This window comes from Ovis canadensis, chromosome 7 (assembly GCF_042477335.2).
Source record: "Ovis canadensis isolate MfBH-ARS-UI-01 breed Bighorn chromosome 7, ARS-UI_OviCan_v2, whole genome shotgun sequence".
NCBI lineage: Eukaryota > Metazoa > Chordata > Mammalia > Artiodactyla > Bovidae > Ovis > Ovis canadensis.
The window spans coordinates 38693319-38713414 of NC_091251.1; the positions used below are offsets into that span (position 1 = coordinate 38693319).

Genomic DNA, 20096 nt, shown 5'->3' on the forward strand with positions numbered 1-20096 from the left:
TGAACTGAACTGAGGATATCCTTTCATTTCTCTGAGAATGCTGGCTGCTCTCCTAAGTGGTGACTCAAAAACATGCACAACATGAGAATTGAGAGTTAAGTTTTATATGAGGAAAAATCAGGACCGTAGCCCAGGATACAGCACCTCAGATAGCTCTGAGAAACTGCTCCAAAAAGGCAGCGGAAGGAGGTGATTGTATATGATTCTGGTGAAAGGGGAGTTCAATGCAATCAAGCACTTAACTTACAAAAGATATTCTGCTAGGAGCTGATGTCACTCTGAAGGATTTAGTGCTTTTCTAGATATAAGAAGATGCAAGGATTAAGATCATAAAATAAGTTCCTGAAAATATCAACCTATCTAAAAACCTGCTCCACCAGTTTCCCTGGAGCACACACTGCCTCACTTTCCACCCTTAACTCCATCCAGGGTGTGCTGAAGGTCAGCTGCCACAGGAGCACAAGATTTAATATCGACAAACGCAGGAGGCAAATACCGTTGGCAAGCGCCAATTTGTAGTTGACATAAGAACAGAGGCAGGAATGTAAGTGGGTAGATTATGGGGCAAGAAGGGAGGGAAGGGGGTCTAGCTAGAAGTGAGTCCTAGCTTTTGCCTGGTCTCCCTTCCAGTAAAAGATTAATATTACTCAATGGCCCAATAGCCCATTGACCTGCCATTGTTTCCATTACCCTCAAGATACGGTGACTGACAAAGATGAAGGAGAGAGCCCTAAAGCAGGGTGAACTGAAGGCAAATTCTTTCCAAAAGCAATGAGGCTTTTATTTCCTTTTTGTCACAAGAATTATCTTTCTGATTGTGTCACTGGGTGTGGATCTCAGAGTCTACCCAATTCCCTGATCTCACCACAACCTGACGACAACGGTTTATGAGTTTTCCAGGGTAGTTTGGGAATGAAGGGTATTCCTTTGTCCTCTCAAGCAGTGGAGAGAGGAAAAGAGAGAAATAGAAAGACAGGAAAAAGAGACACGTATCCCAGCTTTCCAGGTTCTCACTGCCCGTCCCTAGCCAGCTCTAGTTGGGCTCTTATAAGTTTGTGACCCGAGTCTGCATGGCTCAAGGAGTCCTTACAACCGACAGGCAGCCCTGCCTAACGAAGGTAGTACGCGGACGCCGAGCTGTGAGACACAAGGCGGTCGCCAGAGGGCGCGAGCGTCCAAGTTCACGCGCGATGGCGTCGACACGACCAGGAAGGAAAGGTGGTCGGCCTCCGAGAGATGGATGGGGCTCGGGAGTCACCGGGACAGCTCGGGCCAGCGTCGCCCGGGAGCTGCGGGCCTCCGCGCACTGAGCGCCCACCGTTCCTTGCTCATCCGCCGGAGGGCCCCACCCTATCTGCGCTTGCTGGGTGACCTCCACGCCCGGGCGGGGTCGTAGGGCGTTCTTCGCTTCGCTCGCTCCCCGCGGCCCTAAACCCGCTCCGAGCCGGAGGCCTGCGGGGAGGCGGAGGCCGAATCTTCCCAGAGGAACTCCCAGAGGTCCAGGCCAGGGAACAACCTGCAGGCGGACATTGCGCTCCCGCAACCCGCAGCCTCGTAACAATGGCCCGAGGGGCTGCGGCCGCGGCTGCGGTCGCGGAGGAGCCGGAGCACCCGGGCGCTGGAAGCCCCGCCCCTCGGCCGGCTCCCTGACAACGCGGGCCCGGCCGCGCCGCCTGCTCCCCGCCCCTCGGCGCCCCGCACCAGGCGGGGCCGCGGCCAGAGCGCCACCGCCGCTGCAGGCGCAGCCGCTGCTCTGCAAAGAGGGGCCCGGGGCCGGGCCGGGGCGCCCGCCCTCCCACCTTCTCCCGCCGCTATGAGCCAGGGAAGTCCGGGGGACTGGGCCCCCCTCGACCCTACCCCCGGACCCCCAGCGCCCCCCAACCCTTTCGTGCACGAGTTACATCTCTCCCGCCTCCAGAGGGTTAAGGTAAGGTGTGGGCGGGGGGGCGCCCGGAGGACTCGCGCGGATAGAAAAAGGAGGCCTTTAGAGCCTTGACGCAGATGGGGATGGAGATCCAGGAAGGAGGTTGGTGAGAGGCTAGCCGGGCGGGGAGTCCGGGGTTCGCACGTGAGGGGCGGCGGGGGTGGTCAAGGAGTCCTGGAGAGGACGCGGGCTTGGGCGATAGGCAGGCTGAAGGTGTGTGAGAATTGACTAGGTGAGCCTGGAGAACTGCAGGGGACCCAGCGGTGGGCGAGATGGAGAACCCTGGAGACTGCGGATTACATCCTGCGGATGCAGATGGGCTAGAATGGAGTTGGAGGCTACGAAGAGCGGGGGTGGGGGCAGAGGCGTGCTGAGTGCTTTTCCGAGGCTCTGACATGGAAGAGCTTGCTGGGCCCGGAGCCTGCACCCCCTGCGCCCTTCCAGCAACCCCACTTTGCACTACCCTCTCCTCCACGCGCATTGCAGCACCTCATGGTGGCGGCGGGGAGGGAAGTAAAGAAGGGGGTTGGCTACAGGAAGTGGAGGGCCGCAGGGGCCTGGGGGAGCTGCGGAATGGTGTGAGAAGGGAGTGTCCAAGGTTTCTTTTGCTTTCATCTCCCCTGAGGTCGGCTCCTGGAACTCGGTTTGTTTACCTGCACGTTCCCCAGGGCAGCCCCTGAAGTCACCCTGGCAACCCCTGCCATGTGGAGTAAGGCCGAACTCTTTTTCTCCCCCAAGTTCTTAGAACTGGGGGCGTGCTGCTGGGCAGAACTAGAGACTGGCCTGGGTCTGAAAAGTGGACCTCTCTGTTTTCTGGCCTCTACCTCCCAGGCCCACAATGAAAAGGACTATGCACCTGGTTTCTGCTGGACGTGGGATCTATTTATGGAAGAGAGTGGGGGGAGGAGGAACTATCTCTAGCCTACTCTACACCAAACACAGTGCTGGGCGCTTTCACACTGGTTATCCTTGAATCCTCTTAACAGCCTTTTAATTTTGTAGATGTGGTGGGGACCAACTGAAAAACACGAAAATGAGGCCACTGATCTATTAATCGTTTATCCTCTTTCCCTTATTGGTATCTTCATCCCACCTTGCGTTCCAATCCCATCTCCTGTTCCCACACTACTTATCTGCTGATCCACAGGGGTGGGGTTGATGGCCCTCTGCTCCTGGGTCCATCCTTGTTGCAGGGGGAAGCCTGTAAGGAGCATCTCACAGCCCTGAAGTGGCCTTTTCTCCCACCCTCTGCAGTTCTGCCTCCTGGGGGCACTGCTGGCCCCCATCCGAGTGCTGCTGGCCTTTATCGTCCTCTTCCTCCTCTGGCCCTTTGCCTGGCTGCAAGTAGCTGGTCTTACTGAGGAGCAGCTTCAGGAGCCAATTACCGGATGGAGGAAGTAAGTGGGGCATCAGCCCCCAAAGACCCAATTTCTCCTTTCTCTTCCCTGCTATCCATCTGCTCCCTCTTTGAGAAGAGTATGAGGGAGGGTTCTGAAATTCTCCTACCCAGGCTGGGTAGGTGAGATGAATCAGCCAAGCTCAAACCCTGGTACCCAGGACCTTAACTCTAAACGATGCACCCGGATATGTCCCAGACTAACCGAGACTTTAGCCTCTTGGCCAGGTAACAGAGGGCAAAAGAAGGGCACCTGCTTTCCTGGGTGTCTGAGCTTGGGGCTGAGTGAAGGTCAGGATAGCTGCCTCCACTGATGCCCAGCTTTGCCCTGCAGGACTGTGTGCCATCATGGGGTGCTGGGCCTCAGCCGCCTGCTCTTTTTCCTGCTGGGTTTCCTCCGGATTCGCGTTCGGGGCCAGCGGGCCTCTCGCCTTCAAGCGCCTGTCCTGGTTGCCGCCCCTCACTCTACTTTTTTTGACCCCATTGTTCTGCTGCCCTGTGACCTGCCCAAGGTTGTGTCTCGAGCTGAGAACCTTTCCGTTCCCGTCATTGGAGGTGAGAAATTAAGAGGAGTGAAGGGGAGAGATGGCTACTCTGGGCAAAAAAAGACAGGAGTCAGAGACTCTGGAGAGAACTGGTCCCAGATAGAGAAGGGAGAAATTAGAAGCCATATCGACTGATACTGGCAAATGAAATGCAAATTAATATTATTTGTGAAGCAGCCTTTTAGATTCTGAGCTCTGTGCTTAGAAGGGAGCAGGAAGCTCCGGTGTTAGTGCCCCTGGGGAAGAACCAAGTGACCCCTTGTATTCTGTCTTTACCCCAGCCCTTCTTCGCTTCAACCAAGCCATCCTGGTGTCCAGGCATGACCCCGCCTCCCGGCGTAGAGTGGTGGAAGAGGTCCGGAGGCGGGCTACCTCCGGAGGCAAGTGGCCTCAGGTGAGTCCAAGGTCGGAGGACCCCCTTCTATTTTACGTGCTCCTGAAGATGCTTCTCTTGCCTCTTCTCCCCTTCTACCCACCTCATTCTGGTCCCTTGATCTGCCCCCCTTCCCTCCGCCCCCCCCCACCACCAGGTACTGTTCTTTCCTGAGGGCACCTGTTCCAACAAGAAGGCTTTGCTGAAATTCAAACCAGGTGAATAAAGCAGCAGTAGATGGGAGGGCTGTAGGAAAGGAGGCCCCATATATGGAGAGGGACTTTGGAATAACCCAAGAAAAGTGGTGGGGTGGGGGAGGGAGGGAGATAGAGAACCTCCTAGCTGATGCTGGAAAGTCTCCAGGAGGCAGAGGAAATTATAAATGAAATGGAACCCAGCCAGATTTCCTTGTGGAGCTGATCCAGACCCCTGTACTCCATGCCCTCCAGCTGCCTCCATGCACTAACCTCTGCCTTGGGGGTTGGGGTGGAAATGGGATTTAGGAGCCTTCATCGCGGGGGTGCCCGTGCAGCCTGTCCTCATCCGCTACCCCAACAGTCTGGTAAGTCGTCATCTGGGGGAGGGAGGGCACAAGTCCACCCTGAATGGGAGTAAGTGAAAACTGCTCGTGGTGCTGCAACAAGATATGTGTGTGGAGGTGGGGCTTGATCGGGGCGCAGGCCTCTGCTCAGAGAGGATTAGTCAGTTCAGGGAAGAAAAGTAATGCCTTTCTCCTCTCACCTCTGCTTCTCCCACAGGACACTACCAGCTGGGCTTGGAGGGGCCCTGGAGTGTGAGTAGTGGTATTCCTGGGGGTGAGGGTGGGGAGTGGGGACCGTCTTCTACCCTCCAGACAAAGTGAATCACTCTTGTTCATCCCTGGAACTGAGAGAACTCTAGAGAAGGGAATGCCATATCCCTTTGTTTTGTCCTGATCTCCTGAGATATTATCAGAAAGTGCCCTCAGCTATCCCTGCTAATCATTCCTGCTGTGCTTATGGTGCCTTTTGACCCACTTTGCAGCCTTTTCTACCTCGGTTATCCACAGCACCAGGCTTGCTCCTTCTCGTGGTTCCTCAAACCCCTCACCTATACTTCTTTCTCTGCCAGGACCCTGCAGCACTCTCTTATCCCACCCACCACCTTTCTGGCCCTTCTATCTCCCAGCTACATACTCATCCAGCTGACTCTACAGCTAGTAGCTGATTTTTATATCAGTGGGCAGAACTTTGCCACTCCCATCTTTGGGCTGGGGGATGCCCATAGTTAGAGATTGGTGAGCATCTGAGGTCTCTTTTCTCTTAGACTCAAAGTCCTCTGGCTCACAGCCTCTCAGCCCTGCAGCATCGTGGATGTGGAGGTATGACTCCCAGGGGTGGAGTAGGAGAGCAGCCATCGGCTGAGCTGAGGATCTTTAGGGAAAGAGGGTGGGAGTGGTCACCCCTAACTTGGAAGTCCTGATGAGAAGCCTGTGTATGTGTGTTTCAGTTCCTACCTGTATACCGCCCCAGCCCGGAGGAGAGCAGGGACCCCACCCTCTATGCCAACAATGTCCAGAGGGTTATGGCACAGTGAGTGTCCCATGGGGTGTTTCCCAAAAGCAGATACACAGGGCAGAGGAACCACAGGAAGGGGAGGAGAGCTGAGTGAGGTTTTGAGGCAAAACTGTAGCGGGGGAGGCAGTCGGTCAGGAGGAAGGGCTATTGGTAGCTGATGTGTGAGGGGTGGGAGAGTGAAAGGGGCCTGATCTCCTCTCCCTGGTCAGCAGGCCAGAATCAGTAATGAACCCTCAGACGTGCCTTCTAACTCAGTCCCCCTGCATTCCGTCCCTCTTCATCCTGTAGGGCCCTAGGCATTCCAGCCACCGAGTGCGAGTTTGTAGAGAGCTTGCCTGTGATTGTGGTGGGCCGGCTGAAGGTGGCCTTGGAGCCACAGCTCTGGGAACTGGGCAAAGTGCTTCGGAAGGCTGGGTAAGTGACCTTGGAGATGAGGGTATGGGTAAGAGGAAAGGAGAAGAGAAAAGGGAGAATGGGTAAGAGGAAGAAAAGTCCTTAGAAAGAAAAAAAAAAAAAGTAGGAAGATGAGAATTTTTTGAAAGATGGAGTAAAAGGAAGGAGGAAAAAAAGATACATAATAACCCCAATGACAAAGGTAGGAATGGCTTTCCAGGTACTATGATGAGTCAGAGTACCTCTTGGAAAAACACCAGATGTACCTGTGCTGGGAGGATTCTTGGGGCTGGGGCCAACGTGCTGGTGGGTGGTGTTTCCAGAAGAAAACTGAGTCAGTGCTGCACCTTCGACGACAATTCCCTTGTAGGCTCTCCCCTGGCTGTGTAGACGCTGGGACAGAGCCAGGCCGGAGTCGAAGGATCAGTCAGGAAGAGTTTGCCAAGCAGCTACAGCTCTCTGACTCCCAGACGGTGGCTGGTGCCTTTAGCTACTTCCAGCAGGTAAAGAGACTGGGATGCTCAAGATTTTAAGGACAGTATCCCGGGGGCTGTGTGGATGGCGCATCTGGAGTGTGGGCTGGATGCTGTAATAGCTGTTGGTAGACAGACATCTTCCGAGGTCCCCCTGGGAGATTCATTTTTTTAATACATTGAGGAGCAGTGTTTTAGTCATTGTGGGAAAGAATGATGGAAAAACAATGGTCGGTGAGACCCATTAATTTTTGAGACATACTGGAGATGGGGATCACATGACTTTGTGAGCACTGGGTGGGGAAGGTGACATGGAGGAGACAACACTGGACAGGTTAGACAGTTGAGAGTTTAAGACCCAGAAGTATCTGTAATACTTGGGCAGATTTTTTTTAAATGTCTCAGAGCTTCTCTGGAGGATTCCTGAACTTTCTCAAGAATTTCGATGAGCCATATATTTCCTGGGACTTAGCCAGGTTGTCCTGTCGAATTATAATAGCCTCAGATGATTCGTAATGTTCATGAACAACTCCCAATGGTCCTAAGGAGTTCTTTTGGATCTAAGATGCAGACCATACTTCTCAACATCCTCTGAAGGGACAGAGAGTGACCCAGATGTGCTGATTCCTTAGACTGGGGCAGACTGTCCCTGAAAGGAGCTTCCCATCATAACCTGTAGCCGAGCAGAGCCAAAACCCAGGTGCCCTGGTCCCCCATAGACATAGCATCCTCAGGTTTGCTTTTTTTTTTCCTTGGTAAGACATTTTGCCAGGGGCCCCCTGTTATTAGTTTGCTGGACCAGTTCTCCCACACAGGCCGAGTCAGAAGAGAACCAGTTTTTCCAGCTTGGGGTCTGAAATGCCCTGATTGTATATCAGGAATGATGGTAACTTAAACATACCTGAGGGATTCCATCATTCCTAGGAGATCCCTTTATAGGAGAGCTTTGTCACCCAGGTGACTTGAAAAGGTATAGTATGAGCGAATCCATGCCTCGAGAGAACTGTCAGGGAACCTGGAGAGTTTAGGGCCCACAGTTCTGAGGCAAGCAGACCCAGGACAGGGGTCACCTCCATGCCTGCTGAGAGGAGTGGGGAGCCGAGATCCAGAGCAGGAGGGTGGGTACGGGGTTGGTCCCTACATTGCCTTGGTTTCTCTCCCACCCTCCAGGATGCCGATGGTTTGGTGGACTTCCGAGATGTGGCTCTGGCATTGGCAGCTCTGAGTGGGGGCAGGAGCCTGGAGGAGCTGACTCGCCTGGCCTTTGAGGTATCAGGACGTTGTGGGGGTCAGCCCCGAAGTGCCTATGCTCACCCCACCCACGGTGAGCTGTTCCCAGGAGCTTCTGGCTAGTAGGTGCTCGGTGGCCACCCCAGTGCCAAACTGTCTGAACTGCAGAGCCCCAGCATCTCTGCTGAGGCTTTACTGGGAACAGGTAGATGGAAGCAGCTGTGACCATTATAATTCCAAAAAAAGGAGGAGCCTGTCAGACAGACATGCAGGGTGATGTCCCAAGGAAAGAGCTTGACCTGCCTCCCTTTTCCTCCCAGCTCTTTGCCGAGGAGCCAAAGGAGCAGGCCAAGGAGCAGGCCAAGGGGCCCGGCCGCCTGCTGTACAAAGACGGTTTCAGCACCATCTTGCACCTGCTGCTCGGCTCACCGCGCCCCGCTGCCAGGACTCTGCATGCCGAGCTGTGCCAGGCGGGGGCCCGCCAGGGTCTCTCCCTCTGTGAGTCATCCCCTGCAGGCCCCATGCAGGCAGTCGGGGTGTCAGCAGCACAGGGCTGGGGGCCGGCTCGGGGGGATCAGGACATCCTCAGGGTGAGGCTGGGAGAATACTGTCAGGGAGGTAGGGGACAGTACTTTGGCTTTGAGACAGTGAGGAGGGCCGGGGATCTCTTCCCTCTCCTCCTTAGGTCTTTCCTTTCCCCTCCAGGTGAGTTCCAGGACTTCTCCCTCCACCACCCGCTCCATGGGAAGCTCTTCAGCACCTACCTGCGCCCCTCCCAGACACCACCTGCCTCCTCCCCAGGCAGCACCACCGCTCTGGCCAATGGGACTGTGCAAACCCCCAAGCAGAAGGGCGACTGAGCACCTCGACCCCACCGCCCCGCCAGCTCGCACCCGCTCACTCAGGGCAGCGCCAGGGGCCACCCCCGGGCCTCAAGCCCACCTCTGTCCTGCTTGACTTTTCATTATTGTCGTTGATTTTTTTAAGTTGGTTTTCATTTTTCGTTTGTTTGGTTTTATTTTGTAAGAAACTATTTTATATATAAATATATATCTATATCTATTTAAAAAAAAAAAAAACGAAGCTCAGTCACATTGATGGTATCATAAGCTGGGGAGGAAAGGAAGGAATGGTTGCAGGCCACCCTGGGAAGACCCCCGAAGGTTCCCAAGGCCAGATCTCTTGGACACAGCTGATTAGTCCTCACTTGCCGGTGGATGGATCATGCGGATCTGGTATCTTCCATCTTGTTGCCACAGCCTGTAACAGGCCTCCTCCTGCACCTCTTTTCAGCCTGTTCCCTCTTGTTCTGTCCTCATGAAAGAATAGCTGACCACCACTTTATATTTAATAATCATACTAAGGCTGATGCCCCCATGGTCGGGGCAGAGAGCTGTGTCAGGACCCAGCCGTTCTACTGCAGCTCAGACCTGCCAGTCCAGAGTTTCTGCCATACTATGAATTGGGGACATACAAGTCCCTTCTGTCCAGCTTCTTTTCAAGGAACAAGAATAGCCCCCACCTATAGAAGGTGGTATGTCTAGGCACCATTTTGGAAATAGGTTAAGGAAATAGAGCTCTATCCCAGAAATCTGACAGGTTAAAAAGAAGCAGTTTTCCATCTAGGGACTTTTAAGGGAGACAGATCATGGCAGGATGTCCAGAGAAGCCCTCCCAACACCACATCCAGGCTTCTGATGGAGGAATACAGTAATCACAGGACCCTCAGCACCAGGTTCATCAGGATACCTCAGTAAGGTTGGAGGCTAGAATGCCATCTGGATCCATTAAATCCGAGGCCCCCACCGCCTTTCTCCTTTTTAGTATCTCACCCCATCTAGCAGCAAAGAAGTTAAGGGCACGTGGAGAACATTTTCCAACAACAAAATCTTTATTTTTTTTTTTCTCATACAACTTCCAAAGGTACTTCCCCTGACCTCTCACCCAGGGGACCACCTCCAACCAAGCCAGCGTGACACCCCTCTGCCCCAGGCGCAGAACAAAACAACAGGGTTGAGAGCAAGTGTTCACAGGCTGCCAGGGAGAGTCTACTCCCTGGGGGCCCCCACCCACAGGGATTGGCAGGTGGGACAGGATGGCCTGGCTGCCCCCTACTGGCTGCGACGCCGTTTCTTCCTCCTGCTCTTGGAGAAACCATCACGCTTTCTTTTACGAGGCTGTGAGGTGCGAATCACTCCCAGAGCCACTGGTTTCTCCCCAGGCGCCCCAGGTTCATCTCCCCGTAAAGGCCTCTTTTCAACAGGGACTGGTCCTCCAACTAGGGCTTGCTTCCCAGACTCGGCAGCAGGAGGCTGGCCGAGGCCTATTGGCTTAGGAGCAAGGGAGTGCGATGCTCTCTGGGTCCCCTGAGGACGCCCTGAGGCGAGCAAGCCTGAAGCAGGGCGAGAAGGCGAGAGGCTAAGTTTAGAGGCTAAGAGGTAGGCAAAGTTGGAGAGCTCCTTGTCTTCCTCCTCCCCTTCCTCCTCGGCTTTGGCCCCATCTGCTGAACTGCATGCTTCAATAACAGGAGAGGTTTCTCTCGCAACTAAGGCATCCCTGGTTCCCCAGCTGGGGGAAGTGCTTCTAAGGCCCTGGTGAGGAGGTATTGATTTAGGGTTCCCATGGCCAGAAGATTGTTGATCCCCTTGTAAGGGAGCAAGTTCTTTAGGCTCAGATAAATCAGTATGCTCCCTGCCTTCTCCTTGGGGGTCATAAGAATTAAAATTTAGGGGGCAAATATCCTCGCTGACCCCCAGCTGGAGGCCACAGGCATCCCTAACATCTAGTATGTCAACATACGTGGTGTCCAACAGAGGAGAAACGGAATTGCCACTGCTCCCTGCTTCTGGGCTGGCCTCAGGAAAGGAGGTGTCCTGGGTCCCCAGGATAAGGATACTGCCTTGACTTGCAGGCAGGAGTGTTTCTTTAGAAGACCCCAGTGTAGAGGCCCCGATTCTGTTCTCTAGCAAATGGGGGCAATCTTCAGGCCACAGATCACGCGGACCCTGCAGAGTCCCAGGGCTCTGTGCCGTGTCCTTTCTAGGCCTCGAGGCCGGGCTACTGGCCATCTGAGGTTCCATCAGGCCACGATAGTTTCTGTCTTCTAGGGCAGCTGTGGCGTCTGTGTCTGCACAGGGAACTGCACTGCTTCCCATGTCCCCAGGTGCCAGGGCTTCTCTGGGGCCCAGGGAAATTCTGCTTCTAGAGCCCAATGCCTGGCCACCCCCCTGAAGCTCGGTTACACACTGCCCCTCATGGAGGCTCTCTACGACCTCCTCCATCTGTAAGGGCAACTCCAAGTCAACAGCATCCGTCTCACTGCTGAGCCACAGCCTCGGGCTGAGAGAAGCCCCGGCCTCATCCCTGTTCCCAGCTGGTCTAGGTGAAGGGTTCTGATCATAACTCTGAACTGGGGGGAGACCACTCTCATCTCCCCACGTGGCCTCTGAAGAGCCTTTCTGGGACAATACCGATGGCTGCATGCTCTGAGGAGTCACTCCAAGACCCTCTACCTCTTGTCCTGGGGGCAGCCCCAGAGTCTGCTTTTCTAACCCCTGTCCTTGCAGAGGAGCCAGCCCGGCAAGTCCAACATCCAAAGTGGGAACGAGCTCTAGCTGGGGGCCTTCCTGCCAGCGAAGGGTCTCAGAAGTCCTGTCAGTGCCCAGGGAGCGCCCAGGGGACCCAGCACCTCCCAGGAGGTCATCCTGCAGTGGGGATATCTGGTTTGTAACCTCCCCAGACCCTCTTCTCTCTATACTCAGGGGCCCTTGAGTTCCCTGTGGAGCTGCAAGTTCTAGCTGCAGGCCCCAGCCACTGGGGGTTGGCAGGGTGTTCCCATCCCTGCCCATCACCCTCAGGCTACGTAGGACCCGCTCCTGCCCACCAGACACTTCTCTTGCCCGCTCTCCGAGAGAAGCAGCCTTTCCAAGGAGGAGGGAGCCCCCAGCCCCCCGAGGCCCAGGTGAGGGCCGAAGCCGCCCACCCCCATCTTCATCCTCATCAGAAATAGAAGGACTTGAATCTGACTGGGCTCCACTGCAACTTGGAGGTGCCTCGGCCTCCTCCTCCTCTTCCAAGGCCAGGAGTCGCTTCTGGACCAGCTGGAAGGAGAATGGACAAATAGTGGTCTATACGTGGTTGTGAGAAGGGGTGGCAGGCCGGGTGGGAGGAGGTGGTATTTAGGCAGGACCCGGGGATACAAGCAAGTGGCTTAAGTGATGGTATCAAAGCCAGGTGCCCCGCTCTTTTTCTCCACCTTATTGGGTCTTATTCCCGCAATGCTCTGAGCCCTAAACTCCCCTTTTTCGTGGTCCTCGTCTGTTGTTCTACACCCAAAGCTGGATGCTAAAGCTGTCCCTCTCCAGAAGCCGCATCATCCAAGACAGTGTAAGGCTAGACGAAGCCACGTAAGTTTTTCATTCTGATATTCTCTACCTACCAGGTTTACCTGGGCAAGACTGAGTCCTTCTTCTTGTTCCAGCTCCTCAATTAAGGCCAAGGGATCCCTCTGTTGTTCTGGGGACAGCAGATCTGCCAAAAACTGAGGGTGAATGACAGCTTCCACCTGGGGAACAGAAATGAAAGTGATGGGAGTCATAGAGAGGAGGTAACATGAACCCAGAGGCAGTCACGCACCTCCCTACTCACCACCCTCTACCTGGCTGGTTGGAAACCACCAGCTACACACTTTCCCCAGCACCGAAGAGAGTCTAGTTCCCAAAGGCCTCGGGCAAAACCATAGATCTTCCCTGGAGTTCCCACCCCAGGGTCTGCTAGAAACCACACCCCCTGGGCTAGCCCACCTTGGAGACAAAGACCTGCTGAGAACACAGCTCATCGATATAGCTCAGAAGACCAGCATCTGGATAGATCCCTTCCTCTTGCTGCTGTCCTTGCCCTTCCTGTCTCCCATCTGACTCCTCAGTGGCCGAGTGGCTCCCCACCAGCCCTTCCATGATGTCGGCGTACTCTTTCACCGCTTCTGACGGGATCTCCTTGGGGGCCTCAGGGGCTGGAGGCCTCTGGGTTTTGCGCTGCCGCCGGCGGGGAGCCCGTGCTTTGGAGGCTGCCTTCTTGGGAATGTACACTGAGGGGCAAGGCGGGAAGCAGAAATTGGAAGCAAAAACGGGAAGCAGTGCTGAGACCTCGGCTCCTGCCTCCCACCCTCTCCCACCCCTGCTCCCGGCTTGTAAGGGCAGTGACCTGGGTACACAGATGGTTCCAGACTGGATTTGGCCGACCTAACAACAGTACCAGCTAGGGGAGAATACTTAGGACCTGGAGGGTCTGAGAATCTGGAGGAGGATTCTCAGAACTCCTGAAATTCCAAAAAGCCCCCTGGTCCAGCCCTCATTTGTTAGGCAGATGAGGCATCATGTGCCTCAATTACAGTCTCAGTGAGAGAGCCGTTGGTTTACTTGGCCAAGATCAATATCTAGTTTGGGACAAAGGGAACTTATGCCTGTCCTGTTTGGAACATCACATGCCACTCCCTGGATGGAAGTGACTGGTTTCTGTGTGACTCCCTCTGAGCTCCTGGCCCACAGGCTCCTGTTGGCATTGGGTGGCCTTACCTGGCTGCGGGCAAACCTCAGGGACAGGTGGTCCCGGAGGATCAAGTTTCAGAGGGGCTGCAGGAGGCAGGCTCTGGGGCCCACTCATCAGTTGTGTGTTCTGAATCTGCATCTCCTCCTCGGCCTCAAATTCCATGAACCTGCAAGGGGGGGCAGAAGGCCCAGGCAGTGCTGAGAAGACCATGATTCATTAAAAACCCAGGGCATCTGCTCACAGACGGCCGAATGAATAACAGTTCTGGAAAACCCTCACCAGGTCACCACATAGCCCCTCTCCCTGCAGTTGTCACTTAGAAAGCTTATTAAGAAACTAATCTTAATAAAAAGAAAAGAATCTAGAGCTTGTAAGCTTTACAGGACAAAATCATGGCTTTTTCATACCCTATCCCACTCAACGTCGAGGGTATACAGATTAATAAAACCTTGTTGAGTTCAGTCAGGCCCGTGCCGCACCTGGCAAGATCCCCTCCTCAAGGCCTCATCTGCCCATGCCTACAACCATAAAGCATGGCTGCATTCCTGAAGCTGAGTCAGAGTTGCAATTCAAGGAAGTTCCCACTAGGAGGCAGTGCTGTGACCCAGAAGGCCTGAGGCTGGGACTCGGGTCCCAGAAGGGTCAATCTAGGAAGTCTGGGTCCAGAAGATTCCAGGGAGAAAGTGATAGCCAAGCTTGGAGGATAGGGTTCATTTTCCTGAGTTACTTGTTTAACCAAGGAGATTATCATGGAGGAATGGGGGATATGAGCCAGAAGACCACCCTGGACATCCATCCAGGACCTTCCCCAGACAAACCTCCTTAAGAAAAAGCCCTCCCCTGAGGCAATGGGCTAAACAATTCCTGCACCACTGTTTCCACAGGAGTGGTGACCCCAAGGTGCCACCTGGTCAGTGAGGTAGAAAGAACATGCCTAGCAGGGCGTAAACCTCTCATCACTAGTTTCCCTTCAGTATAGGGTTTTTACACCAATTGGGATCCAATCCCATCCTAAGAGCTTCAGTATCAAAGCCCCTACATAACTCAAGATCTGGAGAAGGGAAAGCTTCCAAGAGGAGATAGACAGAAAAGTCCCAAGAGTCAAGATGGTGGGAGAAGCAGCAAGGATCCAGGAGACCCTCGCTAGTCTATACCCTTCCTCCAGCATCCCTTACAGGAACCACCCACAGCCCAGACCCAAGCCTCTCTTACCTGCCCTCAGAGTACCACCACCACCACCACCACCCCAGCCCCCAGGGAGAATGAGGGTTGCCGGGACTCACTTTTCTGCCATCTCATAAAAGATCATCCGGTCGAAGTTGCTAGTACGCTCCCACTCCTGCACAGCCCTGGGCAGTCCCTCCTCCAGGGTCATCGTGGGCTTCAGCCGGGCCAGGGAACGAAGCACTGGGCTAAAACCCCCATTGGGTCAGTCACAGTCTACAAGCGTACCTGCCACCCACCTGCCCTGACCCCCACCTCAGTGCCCACCCCCTGTCCCTCATCAGATCAGGCATCTCCAGGTCCCTGTCACATCCCACTGAGGATTAGACTCCAGACCCCCAACCTCCAGCCAGTCGTTTACCACACTGGTCTTTCTTCCCACTGAAATTTACAGTCCTCACAGAAAATCAGACAGTTCTTCTCCCCATCTTTTAAAATCAACTACCTTGAATTCTCACAGTACTATCTTCAACCAAACACAAGGAAGAAAGCATTCAGGTTATTCATTGTAAAGTAAGCTGAACCCTGCCCAAAGGCTCTTACATTTCCAAAAACAAACCGCACTCACAAACCCAAATGAATCTAATTAAAGCCTGTGGAGTGATTTTACTTGTTGCTTTTTAAGCATTTTTTTGCCTCCAGGATACCCCTCACAATCAAATATCAATACTCTTTGAGCTCTTTGTGATTTATTTTTGCCTTTCTAACTTTCTGTGAATCCTCAAACATTATTGTGCCTAGAATCACCTGGGGAAGCTTGTTTTAAACATGGATCCCAGTGCCCCCCGAATCACCAGACTGAGCATTTTACCAGCCTCCCGGGTGACTGTGGCAGAGGGTCTGGTCCGGGGCCCCTGCCCAGAGCCCCTGAACGTAGGGAACAGAAATAGGTCAGGAGTGAGAAATTCAGATTCCCAGACTCTAAGACACCCAGAGCTGTCTGGAGAAAGCAGAGAGTGATCTACACCAAGGACTTTGAGGGAGCCTTTTGAATAATTCACTCCAGAGTCAGGAAGGAAAGGGAGATTCCCTTAGGGGTTCAGCCACTGGAGGAACATGATGTTCTTTTTTTTTTTTCTTCAAGTCCAGTAAGAGATGTGTGTGTTAAGTCATTTCAGTCATGTCCAACTCTTTGCAACCCCACAGACTGTAGCCTACCATGCTCCTCTGTCCATGGGATTCTCCAGGCAATAATACTGGGGTGGATTGCCATTCCCTTCTCCAGAGGATCTTCCCAACCCAGGGATTGAACCCTTGTCTCTTAGATCTCCTGCATTAGCAGGTGGGTTCTTTACCATTAGTGCCACCTGAAAAGCCCAACGGTTAAGTGCGGGAGGTGGCATATTGTTATATGATGGTTTACACAAAATGCTGAGGGCTCAGTGCAGTTGAGGAAGGCAGAGTTCTTAGTGGGAAGAAGAGAAAATTCCCCAAATGGTCAATGACTTTGCTTTATAAACATTAATAGCCCGTGACCCTGGGCTCCCAGGCCAAGCATCCACTCGCACAGACATTCTGGCCTTTTGTGAATTCTTTTTCTCTTCTAGATTGCCTTTTTATAATAACAATAACAACAATAATAGCAGCTGCCATTTGATGAGGCATTCTCCGTGCTAGGCACTCCGCTAAGCATTTCACATACAGTAACTCATTTCATCTCAGCAACTCTCTGAGGTCAGTAACCATCCCCTTTCTAGATGTGAAAGCGGAGAGCAAAGAAACTAGTGCCAGGACCCAGGATGGCCCACCTAGTAAGTGGTGGGGCCCAGCACTTGACCAGTGAGTGAGCTCTAGACCAAGTATTAGTCTCTCAGTCGTGTGTGACTTTTTGACCCCACAGACTGCAGCCTGCCAGGCTCCTCTGTCCATGGAATTCTCTAGGCAAGAATACTGGAGTGGGTTGCCATTTCTTCCTGCAGGGGATCTTCCCAACCCACGGATTGAACCCAGGTCTTCTGCATTGGAGGTGGATTCTTTACCATCTGAGCCATCAGGGGAACCCAAGTGAGCTCTGCCACTTCCCTTGACTTGACTTATATTTCAACTTGACTTCTAATAAAACAGGGAGCTGTATGTGGAATTGCCTGGTAGTCCAGTGGCTAGGACTTGGCCCTTTCATTGCTGTAGGCCCTGGTTCAATCCCTAGATGGGCATCTAAGATTCCCACAAGCTGCTAGGCATGGCCCAAAACCCTGAAACAAAACAAAACAGGAGAGTAAATAGGGTGGCACATGAGCTCCGTGGCCTGGCACCACACCATCCTCCCTTCCCAGCGCACCTCATCCGAGTCGGTTTGGACAGTTCAGCTCCGTGTCAAAAGATAATTAAGGGCTTCCCTGGTAGCTCAGTGGTAAAGAATCTGCCTGCCAATGCAGGAGACACGGTTCAATCCCTGATCTAGGAAGATCCCACATGCCTCAAGTCAACTACGCCCTGATTGCCACAACTATTGAGCTGTGCTCAAGAGCCCAGGAGCCGCAAATAATGAGGCCGGCCCACTCTAGAGACCGTGCTCTGCAGCAGGAAAAGCCACAGCAGTGAGAGGCCTAAGCACCAGAGCTGGAGAGTGGCCCCAGCTACAGCTAGAGGACAGCTCTCGCAGCAATGAGGACCCAGCACGGGCCAAAATAAATAATAATTTAAAAAAAGAAAAAAAGCTAGTAAAATAGCACAAGAAGGCCCTGGCACTCCTTATTAGAGACCTGGGTTCCAACTACTGCTCTGAGCATTAGCCTTCTCATCCATAAATGAGGATGACCAGAAAAATGCCTGCTGGAATGTGAAGGATTGTGAAGATCACTTGAAAGAAGACACCTGAGACTTATTATCCTCTGGCACATGGGTAAAGAGATTGGTTGCATTGTTATTTTAATTCTCATAGCATCTTCATCACCCTCACGACCTGCCCTCAAGTATCCCTAAATAGCCTAACCACTTTGTCCTTCCCCAAACCCTCCTCATTTAAAAGCCTCTGGGATAATGAAAAAAATAAAAAAATAAAAAAAAAATAAAAGCCTCTAGGATAATGAATCTTCGGTCTCCCCACTTACATAAGAAAGCAGGAAAGGGCCTCTGCATCAGGACTCTGGGATAAGTGCCTTCGTGCCAAGGCTTTGTAGCGCTGCCAGCGCCGGAAGTTCTCATAAACACCCTTGGAGGTATAGAAGAGGTCACCCAATGAGGGCTTGGGTTGGGTGGCTGTAGGACCTCCTTCCCCGGTTGTCCCTTGAGGCCCTGGCCAAGCCTTTTCTGGGGGTACGATGGGGGCCAGTTGGGCAGCTGGTGGTGGAGCCTGAGCAGGAAGGCACGGGATACCCTCCTGGTTCAGCCCAGCAGCCTTAGTGGGCAGAAGGGTCTTCACATTAGAGGCTGTCAGGAGCCCGGGGGCAGGACTCTCAGGACCCCCGCAGGGAGCGCCAGAGGCAATCCAACTGAGGGCGGTCTGAGTTAGGATAAAGTTCTGAGTCTGAGAGGGCTCAGCTGACCCCGCTTCTGTCTTGACTTTGACAATGACTTTGCCAGCTCCGGCTCCACTGGGGCCAGGGCCTCCATCCCCGGTCACCAACAACGAGCTGGGGAAAGCAGAGAGCACCAGAGGGTTGCCTGGAGAGAATGCTGAAGGCACAGGGGGCTGCGAGGGCGGCTCCCATGGTGGTGGGTCTGGTGGGCCAGGAGCAGGTTGGGGGAAGGTAAGTGCAGTGAAAGGAGACAGGGCGGTGCCAGGATTCATGGCCATGTCCGATCCTGGCAATGGAGATGCTGTAGAGACAAAAAGAGGGGATACAGTAGCAGAAAAAGAGACCAAGAGCTAGGTCATCTGAGTTCAACTCTAGTCCCTGAAGAAGCAGAGCACTGATTCTCAGTGAGTGAGTGAGTGGGAACACGTATATTTGCAAATGTCCCCCAAGTGTTTCTGATGTCCCTTACTCCCTGTTGAGAATGACTGCACTAGGCAAGTTGCAATGACTTTGGACCCATACTCCATAATACATGCCACCCAGCATACAGGTACATTCCAAACACGTTCAAGCCACCTGGACCCTGCTCCCAGCTTCTCTGTGGTCCCTGCCACCACTCACAGAAGCACTCTTCCCAGGAGGGGATGTGTGGGTTAGAGGTTTTGTTCCCAGAAATTTTGTTACTTAGCAGCCAGGAATGACTAGAGGTAAGAGCCAGGAAATGGGTAAAGGGAGGGCGGTGTGGGGAGGGAGGTTTCCAGAGCTTCAAGTAGATGCTAGACATACTATAATGTTTATCTGTGATCCTTCTGCTTGAAACTCCTAATGCCAGAAATTTAGGGTCCACTTTTGAAAGGCCCTGACCATGAAGTCTGAGACACAGTTCAGGGGCTATGTGGACTCTAGTCAAAGAGACCAAGGATAAATATATTAAAACGTGTACTTAATCAGGACATGTGTCTCCTAGGACTTTCAATAATAACAGATCATCTGCCTAATTTCAGGTTGCTCTCCTCCCCCTCTTAGATTATTCTGCTGGCAAATTAACAACGTTCAGCTTCTGCTGCTTCCTGACCACCGAAGGAGACAGGGAATACGAGCAGACTCTTCACCTCAGGCACAGAGCAGAGGACCAGGAATACTCCCTGAAGAACGGAACACAGTGAAATGGGTCTGAGGCCTGAGTTCCCCAAAAGGCAGAAAGTCAGAGCGTCTCAGGGAAGCCCCAGTCCTCATCTCTGCTAGAGTGACCCACCTCCCCTGACCCTGGGAAAGCAAGGAAAACTGCTCCCTGCACGAAAAGAGAAGCCCTCGCTGGGGCTGGAAGGAGACAGGAGGCTCTGAGCAGAGGCACTTACTGCACCTCCTCATCTAGCTTCTGGGAGGACAGTTCTCGACGGACTTGGCAACAGATGGCCCCACTGAACAGTTTTCCAGACAAGGCTTCCACTCCCTACACCCAGTAAAATTGAGAGCGGCCCTAGATCAGTTCTCTCAGGGCAAATTCTAGAGCAGCCTCCAATTGCCTAAAGAAGACACCAGAACTTGGGCCTTCCACTGGAACCCCCCTGTGTCCCCCATTCCACACACATCCCTGCCCCTGCCACACAAACACATGCTGAAGGTCACCCTCTTCCAGAGAAGCAAGTTGCTAACTACCATTCCTTCTCTCTACTCAGCACTTTCCTCAGAGGTGCTCTGATCTGCCACCTAGGAGGCCCCCTTCCTTCCCCAACCCCTAGTATTAACAGCACCATCTCCTACCCCAGTGTGATGCCTCTGGTGGTGTCTGGTGTTCTCACATCCCTCTAGGTCAGCCCTGAGAGCTCGTCCCCGGGTAAAGTGTCAAGTTTTGAATCGCTAAAGAGGGAGCTGGTGGCAGAGGACCCTCCCCTACCGGCAGACTCACCTCCATCTGAAGACATCATCTCAGGTTTGGGCACTAACTGTGGCTGTCTGGAAGCCTCCAGAATGAGA

The 20096-nt window shown here is 53.4% G+C and overlaps 2 protein-coding genes across 3 annotated transcripts; one reads left to right on the plus strand and one right to left on the minus strand.

Moving 5' to 3' along the window:
• The first annotated feature begins 1169 nt into the window (after nt 1–1169).
• On the plus strand, nt 1170–8876 carry LPCAT4 (lysophosphatidylcholine acyltransferase 4). The gene is made up of 14 exons (XM_069597782.1): nt 1170–1927; nt 3179–3321; nt 3655–3875; nt 4147–4259; nt 4396–4456; nt 4742–4800; nt 4997–5031; nt 5544–5598; nt 5727–5809; nt 6083–6208; nt 6558–6690; nt 7831–7929; nt 8211–8388; nt 8596–8876. Exons 1-14 carry the CDS (start codon nt 1814–1816, stop codon nt 8748–8750), a joined length of 1575 nt encoding a protein of 524 aa, XP_069453883.1. The 5' UTR covers nt 1170–1813; the 3' UTR covers nt 8751–8876.
• An 886-nt stretch (nt 8877–9762) lies between these two features.
• Nucleotides 9763–20044, minus strand: NUTM1 (NUT midline carcinoma family member 1). Of its 2 annotated transcripts, none has more exons than XM_069597479.1 (7): nt 20029–20044; nt 17712–18420; nt 14721–14849; nt 13464–13603; nt 12693–12976; nt 12338–12454; nt 9763–11990 (listed from the first exon to the last, which is right to left on the minus strand). In XM_069597479.1, exons 1-7 carry the CDS (start codon nt 20042–20044, stop codon nt 10002–10004), a joined length of 3384 nt encoding a protein of 1127 aa, XP_069453580.1. In that variant the 3' UTR covers nt 9763–10001. The 2 variants fall into 2 exon arrangements, with proteins under 2 accessions (XP_069453580.1, XP_069453579.1); XM_069597478.1 differs by having other exon boundaries at nt 12329–12454.
• Between the last annotated feature and the right edge of the window lie 52 nt (nt 20045–20096).